Here is a 25,554-nt window from a genome sequence, read left to right on the forward strand (position 1 = left end):
TGCATCATCTTAATTTGGAAAACAAAGGCCAAGACCACAAGGTCTCTTGGGAAGCATCTGGTTGGAGATGCACTGGGATACAAGCAAAGCTGTGCAGAGTTACCAGCACATGTGACTGCCAAAACAGCAGGAATACTGCTCTGGACTAGTGAGAGGTGTCCACTGCTCTGCAGCTCACAGCACTTAATTTAGAAACATCTGCTTTGGCAATTTCATTTATCAAATGTATTTCTATAGTTATTTAGTATTATACTAAAAAGTATATTGTTTTATTGCATGTTAAAGAATTGAATCTGTGAACATAACAACACGGATTTAACATTTTTATCAAGTGAAGAAACAAAGTACTGCAAATAAAAAGAAATTTGGACACAAGCCCAACATGCCAATTTATTTTTTATTTTCTTCCTATTAGCAGACTCCAGCTTGAACAATTCTTCCTCAAAACCATGCAGATTTCACTGGACAGTACAAGTATTTGCTATAACATAATTCAGGTACATTACTTAGATGATAAAAAAATCTTCAAACACTGTACTTCAGAAATAAAGATGCTGGAGAACAGCTTTGACAAGATTCCAAAAGATATGCATTAGTTTTAAAACGGCAAACACTGATTATTTTTCTTTCCATAACCAAATGATAAACACTGTACCAAGGAAAAGCCACACAGCCACAAATGCTTCATAAATTCAAACATCATATTCATACTTTATCCTTATCCAGTATTTTAATCTGGTGGCTGCATCTACAGAGACCATCTAATCAGGGACTGCAAAACTGTGTACCTATAATAAATAATGGATCCACTAAGTCAATGATAAGGTATTACCCTATAAATAACTGCCAATTCCAGTGACACATCAAGACAACATTCCTTACAAACCTTATTACCACTCTACCCAAAGTTCACAAATTCAACAGTAACTACTGAACATACAAAGAGCAAAAGCATACGTATAGCCAAACAAGTACCTTAACACTCAAATTTCAACATATGTAATTTATGTTGCACACATTAATTCATAAATTAATGCAAAGTTTGGTAAGGTTGTGCTATTCGATGTTTTGGCATCTTGAGCATCAAATGGCAAGGACGGACAGCATTAACTTTACTTGCAAATATGGAGAATGAACGGAATGTTTAGATGGGATAAGTAATACATATCCCAAGAGAAAAGCAAAATCACATTGTACTTTTCATAATTAAACCATTCTTCTGTAAAATCTGCCCCGACCAAACCTTTGCACAGTGTTTTAACAAAGAACTGATTTTCCATGCTGACAACTACTGCTTTTATATGTGGGGAAGATCTGAAGTAGTTTGCTTCTGATAAAAATTACTCCTCCTTTCAGAAAAAATGACTGAAAATAATCTAGGCCTTCTTTTAAAATACTGAAAGCTTGAACTACAGAGATAAATGTAACCACAGACTGACAAAGAATTCCAAGCTACAATTCATGAGCATATTCTTTTCAACCTGGCTGCTTTTCACAGGATACTCTCTCTCTCTTCTCCAAACCCAGCCCCCTCTGAGGCTGCAACAGTGTGGAGCTCTGATGAATCTTTTGAAAGCCTGGTATAACTTGAACGCTGGCCTCGCTTGTGAGCAGCTGTCTTCAGGTTCTCATTCTGAACTGCAGTTGGATTGGAACCTGAGCCAGGGTGCAGGATAATTTGAGATGGATCTCTGATACCTTGTATTTCTTCAAAATTTTGATTAGCTCGATTGCTCGGAGCACTGTTGTTATTTAAGGTGACTGTACTAGGGGTTCTGTTTAAATTATAGACTTTCTGGCAGGCTGGCCAGCTCTCTTCGGGGCTACTTGCTATCAGGCTGCTTTCAGAAGGGCTCTTCTTATCTTCTGAGCAAATAGACATGCGAACCACAGCTGGATCTTGAAGGCCACTAAGGCTGTGTGGAATTCCTCTTTTTGCACTGTGACTGTCATCTTCAAGCTCAATGAGATTTGCCTTTTCAAGCTGTGAATCATCTGCTCCTTCATTGTGGAGGGAATGATTTGGAGAACTTTCATTGGATCTTACACCAGAGTCAGACGAATCTTTCTTATCCAGAAGGGCATCTGTCAAATACTCCTTTGCTTTGATGAAGGTTCTAATAGGTTCAGAACCATGTTCTGGAGATTTGGGCTGCTTCTCTATTTTGATATCTGTTTTCTTATCTTTACCTTCCTTAAGAAGTGGAGTATTATCTGATTCTTCAGTTCCTGACTCATCTTCATCACTGGGAAGTTTCTGATACCGGAGAGTAACTCCCTTAAGTTTTAAATCTGCAGCCTGGAAAATACTTGTTCTTTCCAAAGACTTCTTTCCTGGCAGAAGCTTGGAACCAGACTGATCGGATTTTTCATCTTCTTCAGTTATAGGATCCAAAGGAGATGCATCATTAGTAGAAACACCTGAAGTACTGTAATCAACATCATTCCTCTTCAGCAAAAAGGACTTTCTTCCATCATCCTGTTTCTGTTCACCATCTTTTCCTTTTTCCTGTTCTGCATTGGAGTGTAGGGAACCCCCTGACGTGCTCTGGCCCATATAGAAAGCACTTGAGCTATGAGGGGAGGACCTCCCACTTACAGTGGTAGAATTGGCCCCTCCTTCTAACTGTGACATTTGAGCAATATACTCTCTATATGCATCTCTGTACTCTGCCTGTACCTTGTCTGTAAGCTTTGATATTTCGATACTAGAATCTTGAGAGTTAAGACTTGAAAGACTTGGAGTTCTACGAGTTTGTGACTGGAAAACAAAAAAGAAGAGAAAAAGGTAACAGTTAAATGAACTATCTATTTTTACTTTTATCAATCTTCTCACATGAAATAACTCAGAGCATTAAATATGTACTTAAATTATTCTTTTCATTACTGCAAATAAGATTATCCAAGTAAAATTGTAAACACTATAATTAAATATGCTTACTATAAACATATATATGGAATCACACACACAAACTAAACTGAGAAAATATTCCTATTCTTGGTTCCCATAATGAAAAATTTCCACAAAACAAACATTTTATCCAGTGCATTTGAGACCAACTCTTTTGAGCATATAATTATAAAGACTGGATTTGTATGTGAAGATGGGCTTTTCTAATACATTTCATACATTTACAAAATTGGCATTTCATATTAGAAAGACAGCAAGAATTCATCTAAATGTTGAACAAATCCCAAAAACATCTTTATAAGACCTCCACCATACATACTTCAATATATCCTGGCAAAATTCCATTGCATATAACTGTTTTCAGAAAGATCAGTTTTCTGACAAACATAACCCTCTTTGCCCCCATGACTGCTTTTAGAATTTGGTTTTATTTCTCACTACCCTACTCTGACATCATTGGTAACAGATTAAACTAATTTCCACAAGCGCAGTCTGTTTTGCCAATGATGGTCCCTGATGAGTGATCTCTCCCTGCCCTTATCTTGTCCCACAAGCCTTCCATTATATTTCCTTTCCCCTGCCCAGCAGAGGAGGGCAGTGATAAAGAAACTTTGGTGGGCAACTGGCATCCAGCCATGGCCAACTCACCACAACAGATAAGCTGAAATACAAGTCAGTATTAACTTAAAAAATTCTAACAGGTGAATTATAATGTTATCTTAAGGACAAACCACCATTCTCATTCCTTTGATTCAACTTTAGATATAGGCATCAGAAGCACTGTTTATTCAAATACATCAATGTAATGCCACTTTGGTCTAAAAAATCATACATTGCTACTGTATGGAAATGGGCAGTAAGGGTAATTAGCATCCTACAAACATGCACAGGCATGCATGCAGACACTCAGGAAATCTATCTCTGGGCTATATATCCCAAACCCACTTTCACAATGTTGATTACTGAAATTATCTCCTATGGTTAGCAATTTGGGGTGGCTAGAGCTTACATCTCTGCAGAACTAGGCTTTACCTAGACTGAGAACCGAAAGCATCTGAACTATCCTAGAGACTTATTTCTTGACTTGTCTATAAGCAAGCCTGTAAAAAACCTCTTTTCCATGCAGGTAAGCAAGCAGAATACATTTCTCTATTAAATACCTGCCAACTTAAGTTACTATGGCGTGGAGGAGCTTCATCAAGACCAATTGTGTTGAGTTCTTCGAAGCTGAAGTTCAGTGTGTAGGGAGCTTGACCAGCAAGGCCTGTCAGCTCAGTGTGAGGCAGCTCGGTGCTGTGGCCAGGACGGCGAGTGAGGTCACTGTGAGGAGCTGCAGCTGTGCCGTGCTCCGCTGCTCCACGAGGATCTTCCTGAGCAGCCTGATTTTCTGAATTTCTCATTTCAAGTATCTTAACAAGCAAAGAGAGGCAGTTTAAATGTAATTACATAAATAGAAGTTCTCAAAATTGATAAACAAAGATCCCATTAAAAATAGGAATGAGGAATTCACAGCTGTAAATGTGTACCTGTATATGCAGTTTTGACCATGAAAAAGTAGAAAAATCACTTGCTAATTCTTTTGTATTTACAAATTATTCTTATTACTGCTCAAACCCTTGGAAGAACCCACATGCCACAAAAATACTTAAATTCTTGTAAAACTAGTAAGTGATAAATTACAAATTTTAAAGCAAAACCAAACACTTTGTACCTAACAATAAATCTCATAATGTAATTCTTGTGTTTTCAAGACTGACTTACGGTTGAGAGACACACTGTTATTTTACAAAAGAAAACTGGCAATAGTCTAAAAATATTTGAGAAAAAACTCAGTTCTCTGTGATGCATAACCCTCACTGTAACAGCCTGCCTTCCCAATTCCTTGCACTTATTATTAAATATACTTTGAATTCCCTGACTAGCTTCAATAGTAGGACAGAGATTTAAAAAAATTTAAGTTCTGACCATTTCATTAATATAAGCAAATTTCAAAAAGGGAACCCACACAGGAAAAAACAGATCCCACACAAAAAGGAGATAAAAAACTTCAGAATTCACAATCAATTAAGATGGAAATTCACAAGCAAACAGTTACTCATTAGTGCTTAAGACAAAAAGACAAAGTAACAAAGAGCAGATGCATTCATGCTTTAAGACAATACTTACAAACTTAAAGATGATGACAATAAGGAAGCAATCAGAAAGAAAGACTCATATTAAAAAAGACTAATTCATGATGACCTGAACACTGAACATAAAGTCTTACCATGCTCCTGAACAGATGCCAGTCACCAAAATTCATACTCATTTCTTTTTTCAGTTCATCAATGTTGCACTGAGCCAAGACACGGCCATTTATATTTGCCTAAAAAATTCAACTAAATAATGTAAATTATGGATACAAGAATTATGGCACAGCAGTAGCAGACTAAAAAGGTCAAGGTAAAGCTGGATGCAGACTACTAGTGAAATTTCCCAAAGTCACTATTAAGTCCAATTCTATACAAAACCATATGTTTTTATAGAAGTATATTTAGTGATAATTGCTGATGGACAAGAAACACGTGTCATAGAAAAAATAGAAATATTAAATCCATTAAAAATCTGTATAAAAAAGGCAATATGATAGTGTCCTATATACAGATATAAGGAAATAACATGTAAGTGGTGGAAAATTCCAGGGACAATAAGCCACACTGATGTGCTTATATTTCTCCAACTCGGAAGAGAAATGGACTGCAGACACCCAAGCATTTGAAGATAATCAGACAATGAAGTCCCAGGCAGCATCTGACCCCCTGGCTTCAGGCATCTAAGATCAAGTACTGCCTCCATTAAGTTCCCTCTCTGCATAAAACAGGCTTACATTCCTCCCATCATCAGAAATTCCCAGTGATAGAAGATTAGACATCTTTCTAATGTTCATCGTCAATCAGAGATCAACACAGAAGTGCTTCAACAAGATCTATATTCCTCACATTCGGCATGTTTATATAGTGCTTAACTTCCAAAAGCATTAAATTCAACACAGAACCATTTTCATTACATAACAAGAGGCATTTCTCTTTATACCATATATCAGTGTGTAGACAGAATGTAAAAGAGAAACCATGTCTTAGGAGAGCAGCCAGAAAATGCAAGACCCAAGTTGAGAGTTCTGCTTATACTGAGGGATCTCAATGATTTTGTATCCATATCCCAACAGATGGTCTTAGTCAAACCAGGAAAAAGACCAGGCTGAGCCATTTTCTTCCTTCTTTTTTGCATGATATCCTTTGTAATTCTTACAACGCAAGAATATAAATAAGAGGAATCTCATTAGGGATAACTGATGAGCACATCTTTCTTTCAGTCTGGAGCAAAGGAAGCAACTAAAATTTTTTGCAGCTTCACTTAATGACCTGCAATCTAGTATCCTACTTCTTGCTCTGAGTAACTTTGCTGAAGCTTCCTATGAAAAACCTGTCTCTTAATCCTTGAATCAATGAATCTTTGAATCCTTCCATATTATTTAAGATACGATAGGTTCTGTAAAGTGAGCTCAGCAAAAGCACTAATGACAACCTTCGTATTTTCCCCTTCTTTCTTTGTAGAAAAGAGCACACGGAATGGTGGAAAAAAAAGTTCAAGAGCAAAACACAATTCAGTGTTAATGTATCTATCACAGAAAAGAGGAGAGGCAGAAAAATATACAGTGACCTTTTTCTGAAGCAAATAGATGTGGACTGTGATAAAGAAATGGAACCATCTTCACCACTCATATACAACAGGAGAGATGTGCCAATTTTTCACAGAGAAAAAGGAAGGGATACTGCTACCTAAATATAGAAGACATTTGCAACCCTTTTTATTTTTTCATTACACATGGCAATTTAGAAAACATTTTTCTTGCTTCTTTTCTCAGAATAACCTGTCTCATCAGCATTTATACTTCTGAGTGTTTGTCCTTTTCAACAGATCATTTCCTCTGAAAAATGAATGCTGGTATTAAAATGTCCTCCAAACTTGTCATGCACAGAACTTAGGATGTTATTTTAATGTCTGATGTTTTTAATAAAAATTTTCAAGAAAAGAGGTAACTAAATATTTTCCTCTTCTTGCGTATCTCCATGTTTAGGAACTAAAGACATAAATGAAATTCACTTGATACCTTTTTTATAGTTGCAGAGTACTGAGGTAGCATGCTCTGGTCCAGACCATCTATCTGCTTTAGCTTCTCACACACAGCTTCCACACTCATTGTGCTCAGAGATACATGGGATACTCCTGTGGCTGATCCTGTGCCTGCTCCCTGTAAGTGAGAAAACGTGCACATAAGACTTGTTCCAGTACTCAGTACACCCAGAAATTCACAATACACACTAACACAAATCAAGCTGCGTTCAACTATATTTTAAAATTAAGATATGAGAATAAGAATGCACAGGCATTTTTAATTACTATCAGAATATCTATATATTGGGAAACATTCATTATATGTATTTCTAGGAGAGAAAAAAAGCAGCATCTTGAGTCCTGCCTTTGTGACAAAATAACCCTCTTACAAAATTTTAAGTAAAGAAACATAAAAATCAGAAATATTAAGTACAGGTTAATCAATTTACAATGCAGTTTCACTCACAAGTTTTCCCCTAACTTTAACAGTTACTTTGGTTTTGGGATGTTTGGGGTTTTTTTTCTCAAATAATGCAGATACAACTTAGATTTTTCTGTCTTAAAATCTCCTGGTTTATTATCAGACAAAGATGACCTAAAACTCAAAGACACTCAAAACAAAGATAAGTCCTCAACTACTTGGATTAATTTTAACAATAATTTTAACAATATCTGTTCATTTTCCAGAGGTTCCTCCAGAGGTTCTATTTATGCAAGATCAGACAATGGGCTATTTACCACAGTACTGAAACAGCAGCACTGCAAATGCCCTACTAGATACTATGAGGATGCCTCATGTACCCCAAACTTGGGCAAGCTTCAGGTAGAAATTATTTATAATTATTCAGCTCTGTAACACAAGAGTAGTCCTGTCATTGTTGCTAGGTTCAGGGAATTTTAAAGAAAGGGTGGAAAACTAAAACAAATGCATCTGCAGGTAGACAGTATATAAAGGCAGTATGTTCTTTAAAAATTACCCACATTCCCCCTGGATGGGAACGTATGTAGTTAATGTTAGTGATTCCAAATTCCAAAAAGCAAAATCAGAATCAGTTCTATCAGTTAAAAAATATTTGTATGCTCTCCACTTGTGAGGGAGGTTGGACCTTCCCTTTTTTCTTAAAATGAAGATTTGGGTGCAGCACTGTAGACTGTGCACCAAGCTCATTTTGGAAGGATGCAAAAGAGCTTCTAAGCTTCAGAGGTCATTATTACATGCACAAGCCCTGAGATGTAAGAGTACATTTTGATTATGCAGTTAATCAAGTTTTATTTTATTCTTCTAATCACCAATGAAGTCTGGTTTTGGAGTTGTAATATTGTCTCCCATTTTTATTTAATTACTTGGAAGACGTTTAATCTTTCAGAATTAATACAAATTACTAGATAAATTACTAAATTACTAGATCCCCATCCCTGTGAAAACCAAGAGGTATCACAGAGAATGCCATTAACCTTATCTGAATTATCTAAACCAGGATATTTACAAATAATTTATTCAGCTAGTAATTCCATGGCAGCAATCCAAAACCCCATTATCTACAACCTCAGAGTTCTGACTTAACTGTTATCAAAGATATCCTGATGTGGGGAGCTAGGCACACTCCTCACCCAAGCTACTCTGAGTTTCAAAGTTTAGGTAATATTACATGTAATTCCCCCAAAGCTCTCCACCAGATGTCCTTGAAATGGACTTTAAAGTGTGTAACTATAAGCTTCATTTGGGAACACTACTGGGGGTTGTAGAGAATTTGAGCCTGGCAGCTCACACACTTGCCTGGAAATAGCTGGGGCACCAATCTTTGTTTCTTTAACCGTTCCTATTTTTTTTTAGTGTCATGTCAATTGGATAATAAACAAACAAAAGATATATCCCATTTTCTGGGAAGGCAATCTACCTAAATTACTGCAGAAAAATTAAACATTTTAGTTCCACTTCAGTCTAGGCACTTAAACTAGGGCTTGGTATCCCTTTAGAGGACATGCCAGCCCAATTTCAGATACTGCAATGTCTAGGTCTTAATTCAGTCTGATTTTTAGCATATCTAAAATCTGTATCATGTCAAGGATATGAGCCAATCATCAAAATGACAAAAGTGACAGAATGAAGCTTCACCCATAATCTATTTATCATATACTTCTTGTATGAACATCTTTAATCTTCCTCTTTAAGAAATCACTGTGTTTTTTTCTTCACAATACCAGCTTGATCCATTATTTCCTCATAAACACACTATTTACTATAGGCATGAGTTAGATAATACATCAACAGAGACAAGATACTAAGTTTATTCAAATCTTAATTATTTTTTGAAAGAAGGACTATCAATTAAAATAAAAGAAACTGTTATAGCCAAAATTACTTTGTGGTACCACTAAAATAAATGGTCCCTACACAACATGTGTTAGCAACTGCCTTTCTTCTCAGAATCTATCAAATACATTATCTATGATATACCCAGAAATAAATGAAGAAAAGTTTTAAACACTTCTAATTTAACAGATTCTCGTTCAGATCAAAATATTTTTCTAACAATCAAGGACAAGCAATTCTTTCTGCATGCATTAAGACCTAGTTTAGAAACTTTGCTTTCAGTGTATAAAAAAGATACATAAAAGCTGAAATATTTAGACTATTTTTGTTAAAGTGTGAACTGTTTGAAATAGATGCACATTAATCCAAATCATTCTTTATGAAAAGCACTCTCTGAAGAATAAGTAATGTAATAGCTTTAGGGATATTGTCAGCATGTAAGTGAATTAAAACTGTACTTAAACTGACACATTTTTCAGCCTTAGTGGTTTTGTTAGAGATGCTTAGAGAACATTAGTCTGAAAAGTATTTGCCATGCAAAAGCTAAAAGCAGCTTGTCAAAACAAACCTCAAGGCTAGTAATGAGCATTAGTTTACAGACAGCCCAGCATGAAGCACCAGTATGATAGCTTCTGGAATGACTCTGAAACAAGTGAATGAGAATTTACAGGAAGTGGCTGTACCTGTCTGTTTTTGTTTAACTCAGACTTACACAGCTTTGAGAAAAGGACAAAACAGAATTAAAAGAAACAACAGCTTAAAGTGACATCACAAAGGTTGAACATACAGAGAACATGCTTTGAAGTAAACACAGGAAATCAGGGTTATAGACACAGTGTATTTTCATAATGTGATGAAACTTTTAAAATAGGTCTTCAAAATATACATATACAAATACTATTTTCATGAGCAGACTCTTCTGTTTTACATTTGTAAAAAAACCACTTGCTATATTCTGTTTTTCATAAAGGTTTTAGATTGTTTCTGACAGAAAATCCTCCTTTTAATTAAACATTCTCCTGCCATCTCAAGATCCCATCATACTACCAATGTGCCTCAAATAACTTTTCAAACTTCTATCAAACCAAATCTGCCAACGCCCCTCGCCCCCACCCGCCCAAAAAAGCCCCAAAAACAAACCATCACCACCCACAGAATAAAAAAGTTCTTTCTTATAAGCACAAATATTCAAAGCACAAAAATGCTACACAAAAGCACTGGAAAATCTGTAAGAAAACTCCCATGCCGTACATTTTCATTCATGCTCAAACTTTTGAAAAGTACTTAAGAAGTACTCTATGTTTATCTATACTACATGCTCTGGGCCATGTTAGTCCTCATTCAAAGCACACATAATACTACATCTTAATGGATTATATTCAGTGCAGTATGAAAAAATGTACTTAAACAAAGTAATTATATTGGACCAAGCTACTTCCTCAGAAGTCAAAATTAACAATGCAAACAAAAGCACAAAATCAAGTTTGTGACAGATAAGCACTGCTAATGCTAGTTTGATTTCTAACATAAAAGGGGATTCTGTGAACCATTCCATGACTGGTAACACTGCAATCCACCTGCAAACTCTTCAAAAGGGCATTCTAGAAGTTTTTGCAGTTATTAAAAATAAGCATTTGTACAGTAAAACCAGCAGAAATGCATGTTTGTCTCCATCACGAATGTCAAAGGCTGGCATATTACGACTATTTTCATTAGTGATTCAAGCCAATAACCTAAAATTTGAATGTGCCTTCATGCTGATACAACTTACATAGATTGTATTTGGTCAACTTACCAGTTTGACATCTATGTTTTGATCCATTCAGCAAAGAACAGTAAACTATGGTCTGAGACAGACAAGTTTTATCATCAGCAACATAATCTAAGTATAGAAGGTGGCTAAAGTAAAATGCTTGATACAGGATGACTATACTCAAAATATTCCTGATTTTTACTAAGCTAACCTGGACTTACACAGATATTATGAGACTAATGATTGTGTTTGGAATTTCAGAACTTGGTCACTCCAACATCAGACTGACAACAACAGCAGACCCAGAACTAGATCACGTAACAGCCTCCACACAGCTCTGTCAACTCATGCAATAAGCAGAAATTATGATCTGTGTGAAAAAAAAATATACTCCTGAGTAATCCTGGTTTTTCTCCCTGTTTGACTCAAACATTCAAAACAATGATTATACTCTATTTTACACAGGAGTTGCAACATTCCTGGCTCCTTGCCAGTTTAGCATGAAAGACAATTTTGATTCTACATGCTCCTCTTGTTTTCAATCACCAAACCAATTACACATCTTGGTGTTCATTAACTACTTTGTGCAGGTTTTTTTTCATTTATTTAATTACTTTGTGTGCACCAAACCATTTAATAAGTTGGATCACTTATACAGTAGCAACGACCCATCAATTAAGAGCCACCTAAATAGCTGGATGAAATTATTGTACCCATCATCTACAGATAATTGTAGCACATAACACAAACATAATATTGTTTCCTTTCATGGAAAATTCAATAAAGTTGACAAAAGAAGTGGATTTAGAGTAGATGAAACTCTGATAAGACATTGCATATCATATCCTGACTAAAAACCTTCTTGTCAACTTCCCAAGAGACTTTAAAAAAAATTCAAAGTTTTAGATTTACACCATAGGTTAAATAGTGCTAAGTCTTTAAAAAGTATATGATCTGAAACGCTGCATTACAGACTCACAATAGTATAAATCAAATTAAAAAACAGATCTAACAAAATCTTCCATTATCATTATCTCAAAGGAAGTTTCTGTTTTAATTCCTGTATTTTCTTACTTAGAGGCAATACGTTACTTAACTTACAGGAGTCTTTTAAACTGCTGTTTGAAGCTGCACCTAAATGTGCATTAAGATAAACACTCAGCAGCAAGCAGAAGAGGCACCCAGTTCCAATTCTGCTGCTGGAACTCATTCACTACTCTGCTCCACGACTAAATCCCACTTTTCCAGGCTTGTGTGCCTTGTCACAGAGACACACAGTCCTCAGCCACCATGCTAACACTTCTGATCAAGTCCTTAATTTTCTTGCACTGGCAAGTCTCAAAGGTCTGGGAAAGAATGGGATAATGAGATAAGGAATCAAACACAAGGATGGCGTTACCAAAGGAAAAATTACTCCAAAGTCATCCCTTCACACGAGGTAAAAAATGACTTGGGTGAGAGAGACTTAGCATACCTTTTCCATTGCACTGCACATATGTGGTTTCTTAGTGAAAGTTATGTACAGTTAAATAGAGTTTGGAATCTGTGTGGGATTTGATTATTTTTTCATTGCACAACAGTAGAAAGACATTTTTGCAATTATTTACTAAAAGAAAAACTAAATGCAATCAAAGTATAACTTTTGCCAACAACTATTGGCAGCAAATATTAAGAGAATCATAACAGTCACATTAAACTCCTTGTTTTGGTATAAAACACAATTACTATAATTGGAGTTAAAACATATACCATAAAGGTGACATCCTAAGTATGAATACTTAGGATAAAACAAAGCAAGTCATAGAAAAGGTAACATTATGACTCGTGAGTAAGTTATGACCAGCAATGTTTTATTTTCCATTTCTATCAAAGCTACCTTATACTGTGTTACCTGCAATAGCTTTATGTCACCAACTAAAGAAGTAGGTTTGGGAGAGAGAGTTGACTGAAGCAGAAAAACACAATTAATTCTAAAACTTAAGCACTGAATGACCAGCTGGCATTCTATACTCTGCTCAGCTACCACGACACTTGACTGAAAGCTCACCACAGCTACTGAGAAAGGCAAGGGGAAAACTACAGGGGAAAACAGAGTACATCTTACAAGTGAAATATTAGCTTTTAAATTCATTCACGAACTACATTAGTTTTCAACTACTCTATTTGCCCACCAAAGCCACTGATGCAGTGTTAGTGAACTGCAGTTATGATTAATGCAGACTCATTACTGCTGAAAAAGCAATGAGATGCTAAAATTTCCACACCACATGACTACTCGTTTACCATTGAGGGGTCTGTGGGTGAAGGAAGCCCCTCATCAGCATCCTCCTTGATAACATCCTAACAACAACAAAATATTATGGTTTGGGTAAAATGATCAAGGGCTCAACAAAAAATTATGAAGTAAACAGTGAATGAGAATGATCTAATAATAATACATAATTCAATAGAAACATATTTGTTTTCTTTAAGTGATTAAAGCTTTTACCACCTTTTAACAGCCTTGCTCATTGTATCAATACCCTAGAACTAAAGCGACCAACAAGTGAGGCTTTTACTTTTTTATCTTTCCTCAGCTCATAATTCCATTTGAACAGCCATCTGTCAGTAAAATAAATACTGTTAAATAGGAAATTTATTATTCTATAGGAAGCTAGAAAAGTCTGCTAGTTTTGCCCTTCTGATAGGTAAAATTGAATTATATGTACTTGCAAAAACACTTCAGATAAAATGTATTTTGTTTTACTTAAATAGTAAATATATTTCTTTTAACATTTAAATATGATCTTCCAGTTTCTAGCATTCTTTACAATATTAAAGGATGTAATTTTATCTTCTCCAAGTATAAAGAATTTGTGACACATTATTAAAAAATTTGAATATAAATTTACAAGTAGCACTCATTTTTCTTCTATCATTACATCTATTTTAGTACTATAGTACAGTTGGCATTATCATTAATATATTTTTTGCCAGCATCACAGGCCATTCTTCTCTAATCTTTATATGTGGATGCTAGAATTGGTCTTCCTCTTTAAGGAATTTCTAAAGTTAAAACAAAATACATTTACATTACATGGTAGTAAAACCTTTGCTTAAAATATTTATAATATAAAGCTTATACTTGTCTAACAGAGAACCATCATTAATAACCTTCAATTTCATTACTCACTATATTTATTGTCTAGGTTAGTATTTGAATTACCCTTCAAAATACTTACTAGGCCATTGTTCTGATCTCTGGACAAATTCGTTTTTAGTGGTGGACGTGAGATGAGATGAGAACTGCCAGGGTAATACCTTGGCATGTAAAGATATGGGGCAAAGAATGGCTATGGAAAAAAAAAGGTGTAACAAAAAAGGGACAAACAATTACACAAATCAAAATGTAATAATAAAATAAAAATCATTACAACAAAACACATCCTCTAGTTGAGTTTCATAAAGTAAAAAAGAGCAATTACTAATAGCTTTCTTTACTTTTGCATTGAACCATTGAACAGAATGGTTCAATGCAAAAGCTCTGGAGTGAATTCTTCAAAATCACTCAGCACATGACCCCTTTTTTTTCCCTCCAAGCCAATGGGTGCTCTGGTATAGTTTTCTGGAGGATCAGAGTCAGAATGGTTTTGGTAGCTACACTCCAACGTCTGCTTTCAACATGGGAAAAGGATAATTTAACAATAATTCTGACAATTTCACTCTGACCTTCTAATCTAAAAATCAGGTGCTCAGTAAAACTTTGAGTCATTTGTAATAGCCAAGACAATTGAACCAAATAAATAAGAAGTGTGATACATAAGAGCATCACTAGAACTTCCCATATTTGTGGCACCAAACCTGGGGGCTTCCACAAATTCTAGATTTGATAAACATATGAACAGATGCTTAGAGCAGACAGTACTGGAGTTTTGTTTTGCTGGAAATACATTAATGCATGTTGTTCAATACAAATAACATTTTAAGGGACAGTGTTATATTAGACTTTAGGAATAGCAGAATTACAGCACTCATTGCTTTCAACTCATTACACAATTCTTAATAGAACTCCTCCCCCCCAAAAAAACCCCAAAATCTAAAAACCAACAAAACATCATAAAAACCTAAAAGAAATCTCAAAACAATGGCTGCATTACTGATTTCTGATGTTTCTATGTGCAGCATTTTCAAAACTGCATTATCCAGATACTTCACAAGAGAACATATTGTCTGATTTGTGTTTCTGCACATGACAAGATTCTGATTAGTATAAAGTAAATAATTCTATGACTAAAGGGAGAATCTATGAGGAAGGAGTAAAATTTGTCGAAATATTCCACTTTAGACTTGCCAATAAGGACTTAAAAACTTCTCTATTCAGAAGCAGCTCTAAATGAACTGAGAAATTCAAGTTTAATTTCTGAGTATATCATTTATGTAGACAGCATATGCTACAACTTCAAGCACTTTATGGAAAATAAAAATGGTTCCATATTCTTAGCTGCTAGAGGTAGATTCTGAGCACTTTCACATAATTACCACCAAAATTTCATATGCTTTTCCAACATATGAAGTTACACAATATTCATCGTAACCATTAGTCTAACTGGGGAAGTTTGGTTACCTAGCCTTTGCCTCTACATTATTTGGCTAGTATAGAATGATGCAGGAAATGTCACTGAATTAAAACTATTCCTCCATCATAAGGCACATTCTACAAATAATACAAACTTTTTTTTGGAGAGATTAATTTCCAGAAAATACCATAGAATCGTTTAATGCTTCAGTTTTCTAACACTAACAGTTTAAACCATGTGGAAAACCCCCAAGCATGAAATGCTTAACAGTCAAACTGTATTCAAGTGCCCAGCTCTCACTGCAGAGCCTCTTCTCTGAAACACACAGGGAGCTTGCTGGTTGCATGATATCAGACTACAAAGCAATGGAAAAAAAAGTCTGTCCAGTAAGGCAATTATCCCAAAATCCTCTCATAACTTCTAATCAACCCCTGGGGCCATTTCAGCTACCCCACTGTTTCTCCGTTGTGGAATTAATTCTCCATTACAGGCCAAGCACTTCAGACACAATCCTCATTTGAAGTATAATACAGGTATCATGAAAACATGAGATCAATATAAATATATATTGGGCAAAAACCAGTGCAGAGTTCCTCTTCAAGTCTGCAGATAGCCTACAAAGCCTAATGGATGTAGCAAAACATTATGTGTTCAAGTTATCAAAGAATTTTCTCTTTTGTAAAAAAAAAAAAAAAAAGAAAAGAAAAAAAAAGAAAAGACAAAAGAAAAAAAAAAAAGCTCACATAACATAATTTCTTTCCCCCACCCAGGACCCAGGAAATCCCAATTAGACTTGCCTACAGCTCTGACCTTCCCTGTAAGAAACATCATCTCCACAATAATCCATGACAGCAGCAATTCTGAGAAGCTGAACTTGAATTCAGCTTTCAGCCAGGCCATTAGACTGAGGCAAACAGTACATGTCCAGCTTAGCCCTATATGCAAGCCAGGGTGCTAAATTGAAGAGCTTCTCAATGGGACCATAATCTTCCCTTTATAGCTAACCAGAGGGAGAACTGGGTTTTAAACCAAAAATTAATAGATTACATCACTGGAAGTTCCAGGTCTATAACATAGGAGAAACTAAAGAAAAAAGAAGAAACATACATAATAAAAAAACTTGTATTTTCCAAAAATAAAGTCTTTTGCCCAACAGCTGAAGGGGGTTTTTCTTAAGCATAAATTAATGCTTAAAGACAATAGTACAGGAACCATTTACTGGTCAGAATATGGCACATATCCCCAGAACTGAGAGTGTTTTTGAATAAAATCCAGCCATTTCCACAGAAGTATTTGAATCCATTGTGTTGTGTCATACCAGTATCCAAGACCTCTCTCAGAAACTTCTACTGGGGAGTTGCTATTTGTTTTTTTAAACACCATTTTTACAAAAACCTGAGAAGTTAAATATGATTGAAAGTGCTGAAGGCAACAGTTTTTCAGGATGATTTTTTCCTGTAAAAGCTTCTCATCACTCATCACAGTATGTGGTGTTCATGACAGTACCTTTATGAGTCCAGAGTAACGAATACAATATTTTGTATTCTCTGACAATATTTTTTAAGTGACACACTAAAAACAATTATACTTTAGAAGGGTAGTAAAAAATTCCAGTGAGAAAGGTCAAAATTGAAGCTTTTTAGTCTTCAGCAGGCAAAAAAGTAAGCACGTCTATAAGCCTTAACACAAATGAACAAATAAACTCTTTGTAAGGACAGCTTATGACTCACCAATAATTATTTCTCTAATGCTTATTGGAGCCAAAATCCCACACAGGTTTCAACAGTTTATCACCCCAGACTTTAAACCTTGTCATGTACAGAAACACAAAACAGGGCAAAAAAGACACAAAAACAGGGCTTCCAACAAAACAGCTACTTGGACTAAGCTGAGTTAGTATCAACACAAATATTCATGTGTCAAGCATTTATCAGTGTTGGACTACTTCAAAATAGATGCTGTTTTACACTATTTTCAACAAAACAGAATACTGTCAATGTCTTGAAGGTATATAAGAATCATTTTAGAATAGATAACTTAAAAGTTCTGGCCTACATACATATTTTTTTTTGCCTTGGTTAACACACACTGATTTATGAATAACTCAATTTACTTTTCACCTTAATAGGTTATATGTTTATCTACAGTCAAATCTACTTAATGTTGAGGCTGTTTCCTGTATATAGAAGTACACTATGACTTTCATCAGCTCTCTGTGGTTTTTTTCATGACAGTACTACAGAAAAAAAAGTGAAAAATAAAGTTTAAAAATACTGAACACATCCCACAAAACCAGAAAGTTTATAGACACTCTTCAACTACACAGTAAAGCACTTAATTCAATTTTCACATGAGCTACTCCCAGGACTATGTTTTCTGAGGCCCACAAATAGCTCAAAAATGTATGTTTTGTGCAATTCATGTTAATTCCTTTAAACTAGTACAACACCAGCTTAGGGAAAAGATCATGGAATAACTTTAAAAAGAGACAGAAGGGAAGACAGACATACATTCTCATAATCTATCTCCCCACTTGAGTTTCTGTATGTTTTAACAAAAGTAACCAAAAAAAAGACGGGATCCCTTCCAATGTCTGTGAACAACTGAGCACAGTTTACCACCAAAAAAAAAACCCAAACAAAACAAAAACAAACAAAAACCCAGCAACCCAAAAAGCCCTGCAATATCCAAAAAATGAGCAGTGTCTCAAAATTATTTTTTCTCCTTTGTAATTTGTTTTTTTGATGCCATTTACCATGTTTCTTCCCCAAACAACACTGACTGAACATAACTGCAAAATTTGTCAGCATTTGGACTTTTTTCCACTCCTAAATAAAACTTGCACGGATATTTTAATATTTAATAGATAACATCTGCAGTATTACCAGACTGAATCAGAAGACTGTTAATTGGATCTCGATTATTTACCCGATTGTAAAAGGGGTGCTGAGGTCCTGTCATACCACTATAGTAACTGCTGTGAGGCTGGGGGGACAAAACTGCGCTGTTGAAAGGCCCATTGAAAGAGGTTGCAGAAGAACAAGCTGAGGAAGGCTGACTGAACAGAGATGTTGCTCTAGCAGGTGCCTCGTGCAAAGGCAAGGTGGGATAAGGAAGTCCTCCAATATTCATCTGATCTCTTGCAGCACGAACATCTGAAAAATAAATTGGTAACAAGAATATGATTTTGCTTGAAGTATTTGGAAAAGTTTTTATTTGTTTGCCAATTCACTACAGTACATTTTTGTATATTTAACTCCAATCAGAGCTCATCCAATAGAACATCAAGAAGGTCAAATTTCAGCTGGATTTGGTTGATTACTCTTGATAATCACATCTACACAGGAGTCCTTAAGAAATTTAGGATGGTTTATCACATAAACTTATGTAGCACATTAAATCTCTCTAAACATTTAGATTTTTTTTAAATGTGGCATAAAGGAACCTAACAGTCATTCTCCAAGAGAAGCTGCTCCAAGGCTGGTCTGTACAATAGCAGAGTGACAAATCTCAGCACACAGGGACCTCTTCTAATCCACCAGGGGCTGTCAATCCTCTCACAGCAAGTGCTACTGAGACCTGGGAGTTGCCAAGGAAAAAAAGGTCCTCAACAACCCTCAGCCCAGGGAGAGTGACAAGGTAGTCTGAGTGGCCAGGGCCCAGGAAAGGGTGCAGTCACCCTATCCAAGAGGTGAGTCCCCATGGTGGTCATCATCCTCTCAGAAGGAGCTCAGATATGGCATCCACATAAGGCATAAACCCATAGTCCTCTGCACCCACCAAAAAGGATGTGACAACACAGACAGAGCTCCCATCCAGGTCTCAGACTGCAGGGGCCAGAGCCTGTCACCAGAGTTGGATGGTAGTAGAGACAACAGCTGTGTGAAACACGACCAGGGAGACAACCCTGGTCCAGCCTGGCGCAAGAGTTAAGTAAGGAAGCAGAAAGATTAAGAAGCATGAGCAAGTCAGAGGACAGAGACTGCTGGAACCATGCTCTGGCCTCCCTGAGACAGAACAGCCACCAGAAAAAAGCCAAGATCCAGGCTGGACCTTGGATCTTGGCTTCCAAGATTCCTTGTATTCTCCCTATAACAGGCAAAAGGGACCTGTGCCAGGGGACATTCATGTTGGACATTAGAAACAACTCTTCCACTGAAAGTCTTATAGAGATGAGGCAGGAACTCCTGAGGTAACAGAATCCAACAGGGAAACACCACTAAAATACTTTAAAGGAATTAAAGGGTGCTCCTCTAAGAAGGTGACACAGCTGACAGCCCAGCTGAGGTGCCTCCACCTTATTGCACACAGACTGGGCAACTGACAGGAGGAGCTGGAACCCACTGTGCTGCCAGAAAGCTGTGACTTAGCTGCCATTCCAGAAACTTGGTGGATGAATCCCATGACTGGAGTGCAACTATTGATGGCTGCAGGCTGTTCAAATGGGACAGGAGAGGAAGGAGGGGAGAGAGGTTGCTCTCTACATTAGGAGATGGAGAGATAGCAAATTCTTAAAAACAGTAGCAAGGAGGACCTCAGGAACTAGCGACCTGTCAGCCTCGCTTCTGAAGATCGTGGACCAGATCCTCGGGAACGTTTTGCTAAGGCACACGGAGGACAGAGGTGATTCAAGACAGCTAGCAACAGCTTCACCACAGGGAAGTCCTGCCTGACTAACTCCTGTGATGGAGTGACTGCATCAGTGGACAAGGGAAGGGCTAGAGATATCTCTCTGGATAGATATCTATCTATAGATACCTGTATTTATCTGGACTTCTACAAAGCTTTCATGTAGTCCCCCATAATATCCTTCTCTCTACACCGGAGATACATTTGATGAGTAGACTGTAACACAGATAAGAAATTGGGTGTGGACAACTGTATCCAGAAGGTAATGGTCAATGGCTCAGAGTGCCAACAGACATCAGTGACAAGCGGTGTCCACTGGTCCATACCGGGACAAGCGTTATTTAGTATCTGCATTATTGACATGAATGGATGAGTGCATCCTCAGCCAATCTGCAGATGACACCATGCTGAGTGATGCAGTTGACACACTTGAGGGATGGGATGCCATCCAGAGGGACCTGGACGAGCTCAAGAAGGGGACCTATGGGAATCTTATGAGGTTTAATAAGATCACCTGAGTGATCAACTCTCAGCAACAATCCAGGCTGGGGATGAACAGATGCAGAGGAGCCCTACTGAGAAGGACTTGGAGGTACTGCTGGATAAGAGGCTGGACTTGACCCAGCCATGTGCCCTTGTAGCTCAGAAAGACGTGTCCTGGGCTGCATCCAAAGCAGTGTAGGCAACAGGTGAGGGAGGGGATTCTGCCTCTCTGCCCTGGTGAGACCCCACCTGCAGTGCTGCATCCAGCTCTGGGATGCCCAGAACAGGAAGGACATTAATGTATTTGAGCAAGTCCAGAGGAGGCCACAAAGATGACTGATGAGGGATGGAGCACCTCTACTATGAGGAAAGGCTGAGAGAGTTGGGATTTTTCAGAGAGAAGGCTTTGGGGTGACCTAATTGCAGCCTTCTGGCATCTGGAGAGAGCCTCCAAGAGAGATGGAGAAAGACTATTTACAGGTACGTAGTGACAGGACAAGGGGGAATGGCTACAAACTGATAGTAGGTTTAGAATTCTTTACCATGAAGGTGGTGACGTACTGGAGCAGGTTGACCAGACAACTTATGGATGCCCCAACACTGGAAGTGTTCAAGACCAGGTTGGATGGGGTTCTGAGCAACCTGGTCTAGTGAAAGGTATCCCTGCACATCACAGGGGGTTGAACTAGATAATTTTTAAGGTCCCTTCCTACCTAAGCCATTATAAGACTCTAAGGAACAACTCCCCTAGGAGGAAAGGCTGAAAGAGTTGGAGTTCTCCAGCCTGGAGAAGACTTTGTTTCATTGACTTCATTTCTACAGGGTTTTACATGTACTTTCAAAATTGTTAACAAAGATCTGAAGTCAACTTGGATCTCTTCTACTAAAACATCATTGTGTGTATTGGTTTCTTCCATCTCCTAAAGTGCTCTGCAAAGCAAGAACAGTGGACTTCACCCTCCAAAAGAGAAGGTTTAGTCCAGGATGGTCTGGGTGCTACAGCAAAACTATTAAGTGAAACTGAATGGCCTCTTACTGAAGTCAAATCAGACAATTTGAAGGTATGATTTGATGAACAAATGAGTGTTCTGTGTGACATACCAAGTAGCTCAACTTAAAATAAGTAAGAAATTTGTCATTTTCCATTTATTTGAAAGCAGACTCACCTGCAATGATTTCTCGTAGCTTGGGATCCAAGTTCACTGTACAAGGCAAAAAGGTTCTTACATCACGTGCAACAAGGACAGGTGTTCTTGAGGATAAAAATACTTCAAAGTTCCGTATATCTGCATCAATTTCAAGTAGAGGTTCAACATCTTTAGTTGTAGGAATATTCTTTGAAATTCTGGGGGGTGAAATTAGATACATCATAAACCATATTTCTTAGAGTATGACTTCAGTTTACAAAGTAATATTCCAGGGTGAAATACTAGTACACTTGCACCCATTCTTCCTGCTCTCTGAAAAATAAGAGAACCCATAAAAAGCTGTTCTGTCTGCAGAAAGAGCAATGTTTTCTAATATGCAAAAGTTTTCTAATATGCAAAAAACCTTAAACTGCTGAACAATCTGATCTAATGGTATGCTTCAGAGAAATGTCAAAGAAGCCATACATCAGTAATGTCAAATCCCAAGTAAGGGGAAGTTAACATTTGTGAACTTTAACCCCAAACATCTATTCAAATTCCTATACCCAATTCAGAAATTCCATGGGAAAAACAATCTCATTTTTAAACTAACTTTTTTAACAGGAACAGGCATCTTAGAAGTTGATCAAAATCTAACTGTGCATTCATTGTAAAAAGTGGGAATTCACCTTCTAAGAAAAAGCCACAAACAAATGAAAACAACAAAACCATGAGACATGATCAATGTAAGGGACTGTTCATGCATTATAACTATTGTCAAGCAACAGTGGGGGTTTTGTGAGCAGTAGTATAAAGGAGAGTTTCAGGAAGGAACAAGTAGGATTAAATGTTAGTCTTGTGGAAGTTTATGCTCCTACCAAGCAAGTGATGGAGGCTGACACTGTTGGTTAGATGGACCTATCTTACTTGATGTTTCATCTCGTAGTACTGGTATCATATATCAAATGAGAAATGATAATCTATATTAAAGATTACTAAAATGGAAATTTACTCACACCCAGCATAATAAATACGTAAACAGTGAAAGAATGCACTGAGAACAGTGAACACAGTTACAGTAATGGCTATAAAGTGACTGTGACACCACTCCATATGGATACCAGTGAAGTAACCACACTGTACATAAAGTAAAAATTAAAAAAAAATATGAGGAGAAAAAACCCCCAAACTTCATATAAATATAAAATTAATTATGATTTTTAATGGCTCTTTTCAATGACATGTTAGGACTACAACTCCCTGATAAAGGGGAACAGCATGGATGTGTTTGCTGCTCTGTGAACTGCTGTGACTTGCTTGAAATAAGAAAGCAGCATAGAAACAAGCAAGTGTTTTCTCCAACTACTGGGCAATTAGAAGAGCTAAGGCAACTACCAGTGCTGTCATGGGGGAAATGAGTGCACTGATGCATGGATGGGAAGGGAGGCAGGAGACTCATGCACACTAAGTAAATCATCAGTACACCAGCAATCTCTTACATTAAATAAATTTAAATTCACATTGTGGCTTTGAAAAGAAAAAAAAAACACTTAAAAGAAAAACCCCCAACTGGTTGAAATTGAACTGTATTTTTAAGAGAGCTAATGAACTAAGTCTACCATTAGCTGAACAATCGTACCCTATTTCACAATTTGTCTGCTTTTTAAAAGCAACAATCTTTTTTATCGTTATTTTTAGATTCTCCACAGAGAGTAGAATTTTATGTACCATGGGATTATTGTAGAGACAAAAGTGGCAGATTTACACAGAATACATAGCATTTAATGTTAAGAAAAATAAAAAAATTAAGAACCAATGCTACATGCTTAAAGTAAGTGCAACTCTGTTGCATTAAAAATGTATTTCAGCTGCAGTAATTTTTCAATCTGATCTTCTACCACATTCTAGCCATATACTAAGAGTAGAATTAACAAATAGCTCCTATAAATTGTTTCCTATAAATTTGACCAGGAAACAATGGACCATGTACCTAAGAGACAGAGGATACTGCCATACCATGCTGTCATAAACAGTGTCTGTGAATAACTTCATTCACAGTGAGAGGTCACAGGAAACATGTAACAAATATAAAGCATAAAAGCAAGTGTAGCCTATTCTAACAAAGGTTCCGAAGAACAAATTGTTATGAGACATTGTCCAGATGGCAGCTGGATTATCCACTTTAGGGAAGTTCAATGAATGTACAACTTCAGAGACTCCAACCTTAAGAAATAAAAGGTGGTGCTTCTGTGAGAAGACAAACTTGACACTCAAAGGTTACAATTTCAAATAATGGGTACAGTTCATTCTCTGGCAGAGTTCAAAGAAATCTAGTAGAAGCTGAAAGTAGTCCTAACCTCAAGGAGCGAAGGGCAAAAAGAAAAAAATAAGAACCTGTAAAAAAACCTGTATACTCCACTGAATCTGAGAAATGCATATTTTACACTAATATTTAGCAACTACCTTATGTTATTCTATTTAGCCTTATATAAAACTACAACTAAACTGACTGTAAATGTGTGTTTTAAATCAAACATCAGATTGTAAAAAAACCAAGATCCTTAATGCACACTTTAGTTAAATATATTTGTTATATATATTTACTATTTGTATTTTAGACAGGAGTTCAACACTGCAAAAGTAAAAATTAAGTCACTTTTCAAGTCAGGAACTGAAGAGTTAAAGAGTGGCCTACTTCAACACTTCAATCTACAAAATAAAAAGCCAAAAGAGAATGTGACATAGATTTAAATAAAACACACAGCTGATGAATCACATGAAACAAATTAGCTGATTTTTAATGCCAGCTCTACTTAAGTCTGAATGCGAACAGTGTTCCGAATGCGATGAACAAAGCTACTGTTCAGAAGCCAATAGCCCACTGCTGGTGTGCAGATTGAAGTCTCTATTCTAACCTCCTGAGCTCAATGTCTTAAACTACGCCTTTGAAAGAAATATTTATGTAAATGATAATCTTTCGGCAAAGAGCCACAAAAACCATACGTGCCTGCACTTCTCAGATAAAAAAATAAAAGGTTAGCATTTAAAGCACTTTAGAAGTTACTTTTTCTAAAATACAAGCATGCAGATCTAAAAATAAAGCACTGTGAACACACTTTTTTCATTCTGGGGCTAGATTCCTGAGGCAAAAGGATTATTTTTTAAATCAGAAACATCAGAAAGTGTCAGTGTTACAGACCGTCTGTTTCCAGGAGAAACTACTTGAATTTAGAAGGAATGAAGCTAAAACAAAACATTTCATTGATTGAAGCGAACCTTAAAAATTCATTCCACTACTCTACACATCGCTTTGCCATGAGCAGCTGAAATTAAAAACTGCTTTCATTTGGGAGTAAGTTACATTACAACAACGATGAATTGTTCCTGCCTTTTTCCTCAAATATAGACAATTTCGCACAAGTACACAGAGGCACATCATCTTATCTTTCATTCTGTAAATTAGATTCACATTTGTTCTAATTATGTTCACTTTGTACTTCCATGACTAACTTAGAAAATAACCAGCCACGGTCTGATAGTGTGTCCAGCACTGAATGTTGCCAGCACAGCTCAGAGGAAGGTGCTAAGCTGTTGCACCTATTGACCATCTCCTTCACTACCCTGCT

At 36.6% G+C, this 25,554-nt stretch overlaps 1 protein-coding gene across 5 annotated transcripts in view; it reads right to left on the bottom strand.

The window, feature by feature from the left end:
• Positions 1 to 383: 383 nt before the first annotated feature.
• The window catches only part of KIDINS220 (kinase D interacting substrate 220), a 74,213-nt gene continuing 49,042 nt past the window's right edge, over positions 384 to 25,554 (bottom strand). For 3 of the 5 annotated variants that reach the window (XM_018920590.3, XM_050972150.1, XM_050972151.1), the window contains 8 exons: positions 21,968 to 22,146; positions 18,618 to 18,844; positions 14,355 to 14,465; positions 13,417 to 13,473; positions 7,062 to 7,202; positions 5,178 to 5,276; positions 4,072 to 4,320; positions 384 to 2,761 (listed from right to left, as the gene is read on the bottom strand). In XM_018920590.3, coding sequence (XP_018776135.3) covers positions 1,493 to 2,761; positions 4,072 to 4,320; positions 5,178 to 5,276; positions 7,062 to 7,202; positions 13,417 to 13,473; positions 14,355 to 14,465; positions 18,618 to 18,844; positions 21,968 to 22,146 — 2,332 coding nt within the window. In that variant the 3' untranslated portion in view covers positions 384 to 1,492. The remainder of the gene's footprint in view (positions 2,762 to 4,071; positions 4,321 to 5,177; positions 5,277 to 7,061; positions 7,203 to 13,416; positions 13,474 to 14,354; positions 14,466 to 18,617; positions 18,845 to 21,967; positions 22,147 to 25,554) is intronic. The other 2 variants (XM_030235362.2, XM_030235363.2) reach the window with 2 other exon arrangements.

This window comes from Serinus canaria, chromosome 3 (genome assembly GCF_022539315.1).
Source record: "Serinus canaria isolate serCan28SL12 chromosome 3, serCan2020, whole genome shotgun sequence".
NCBI lineage: Eukaryota > Metazoa > Chordata > Aves > Passeriformes > Fringillidae > Serinus > Serinus canaria.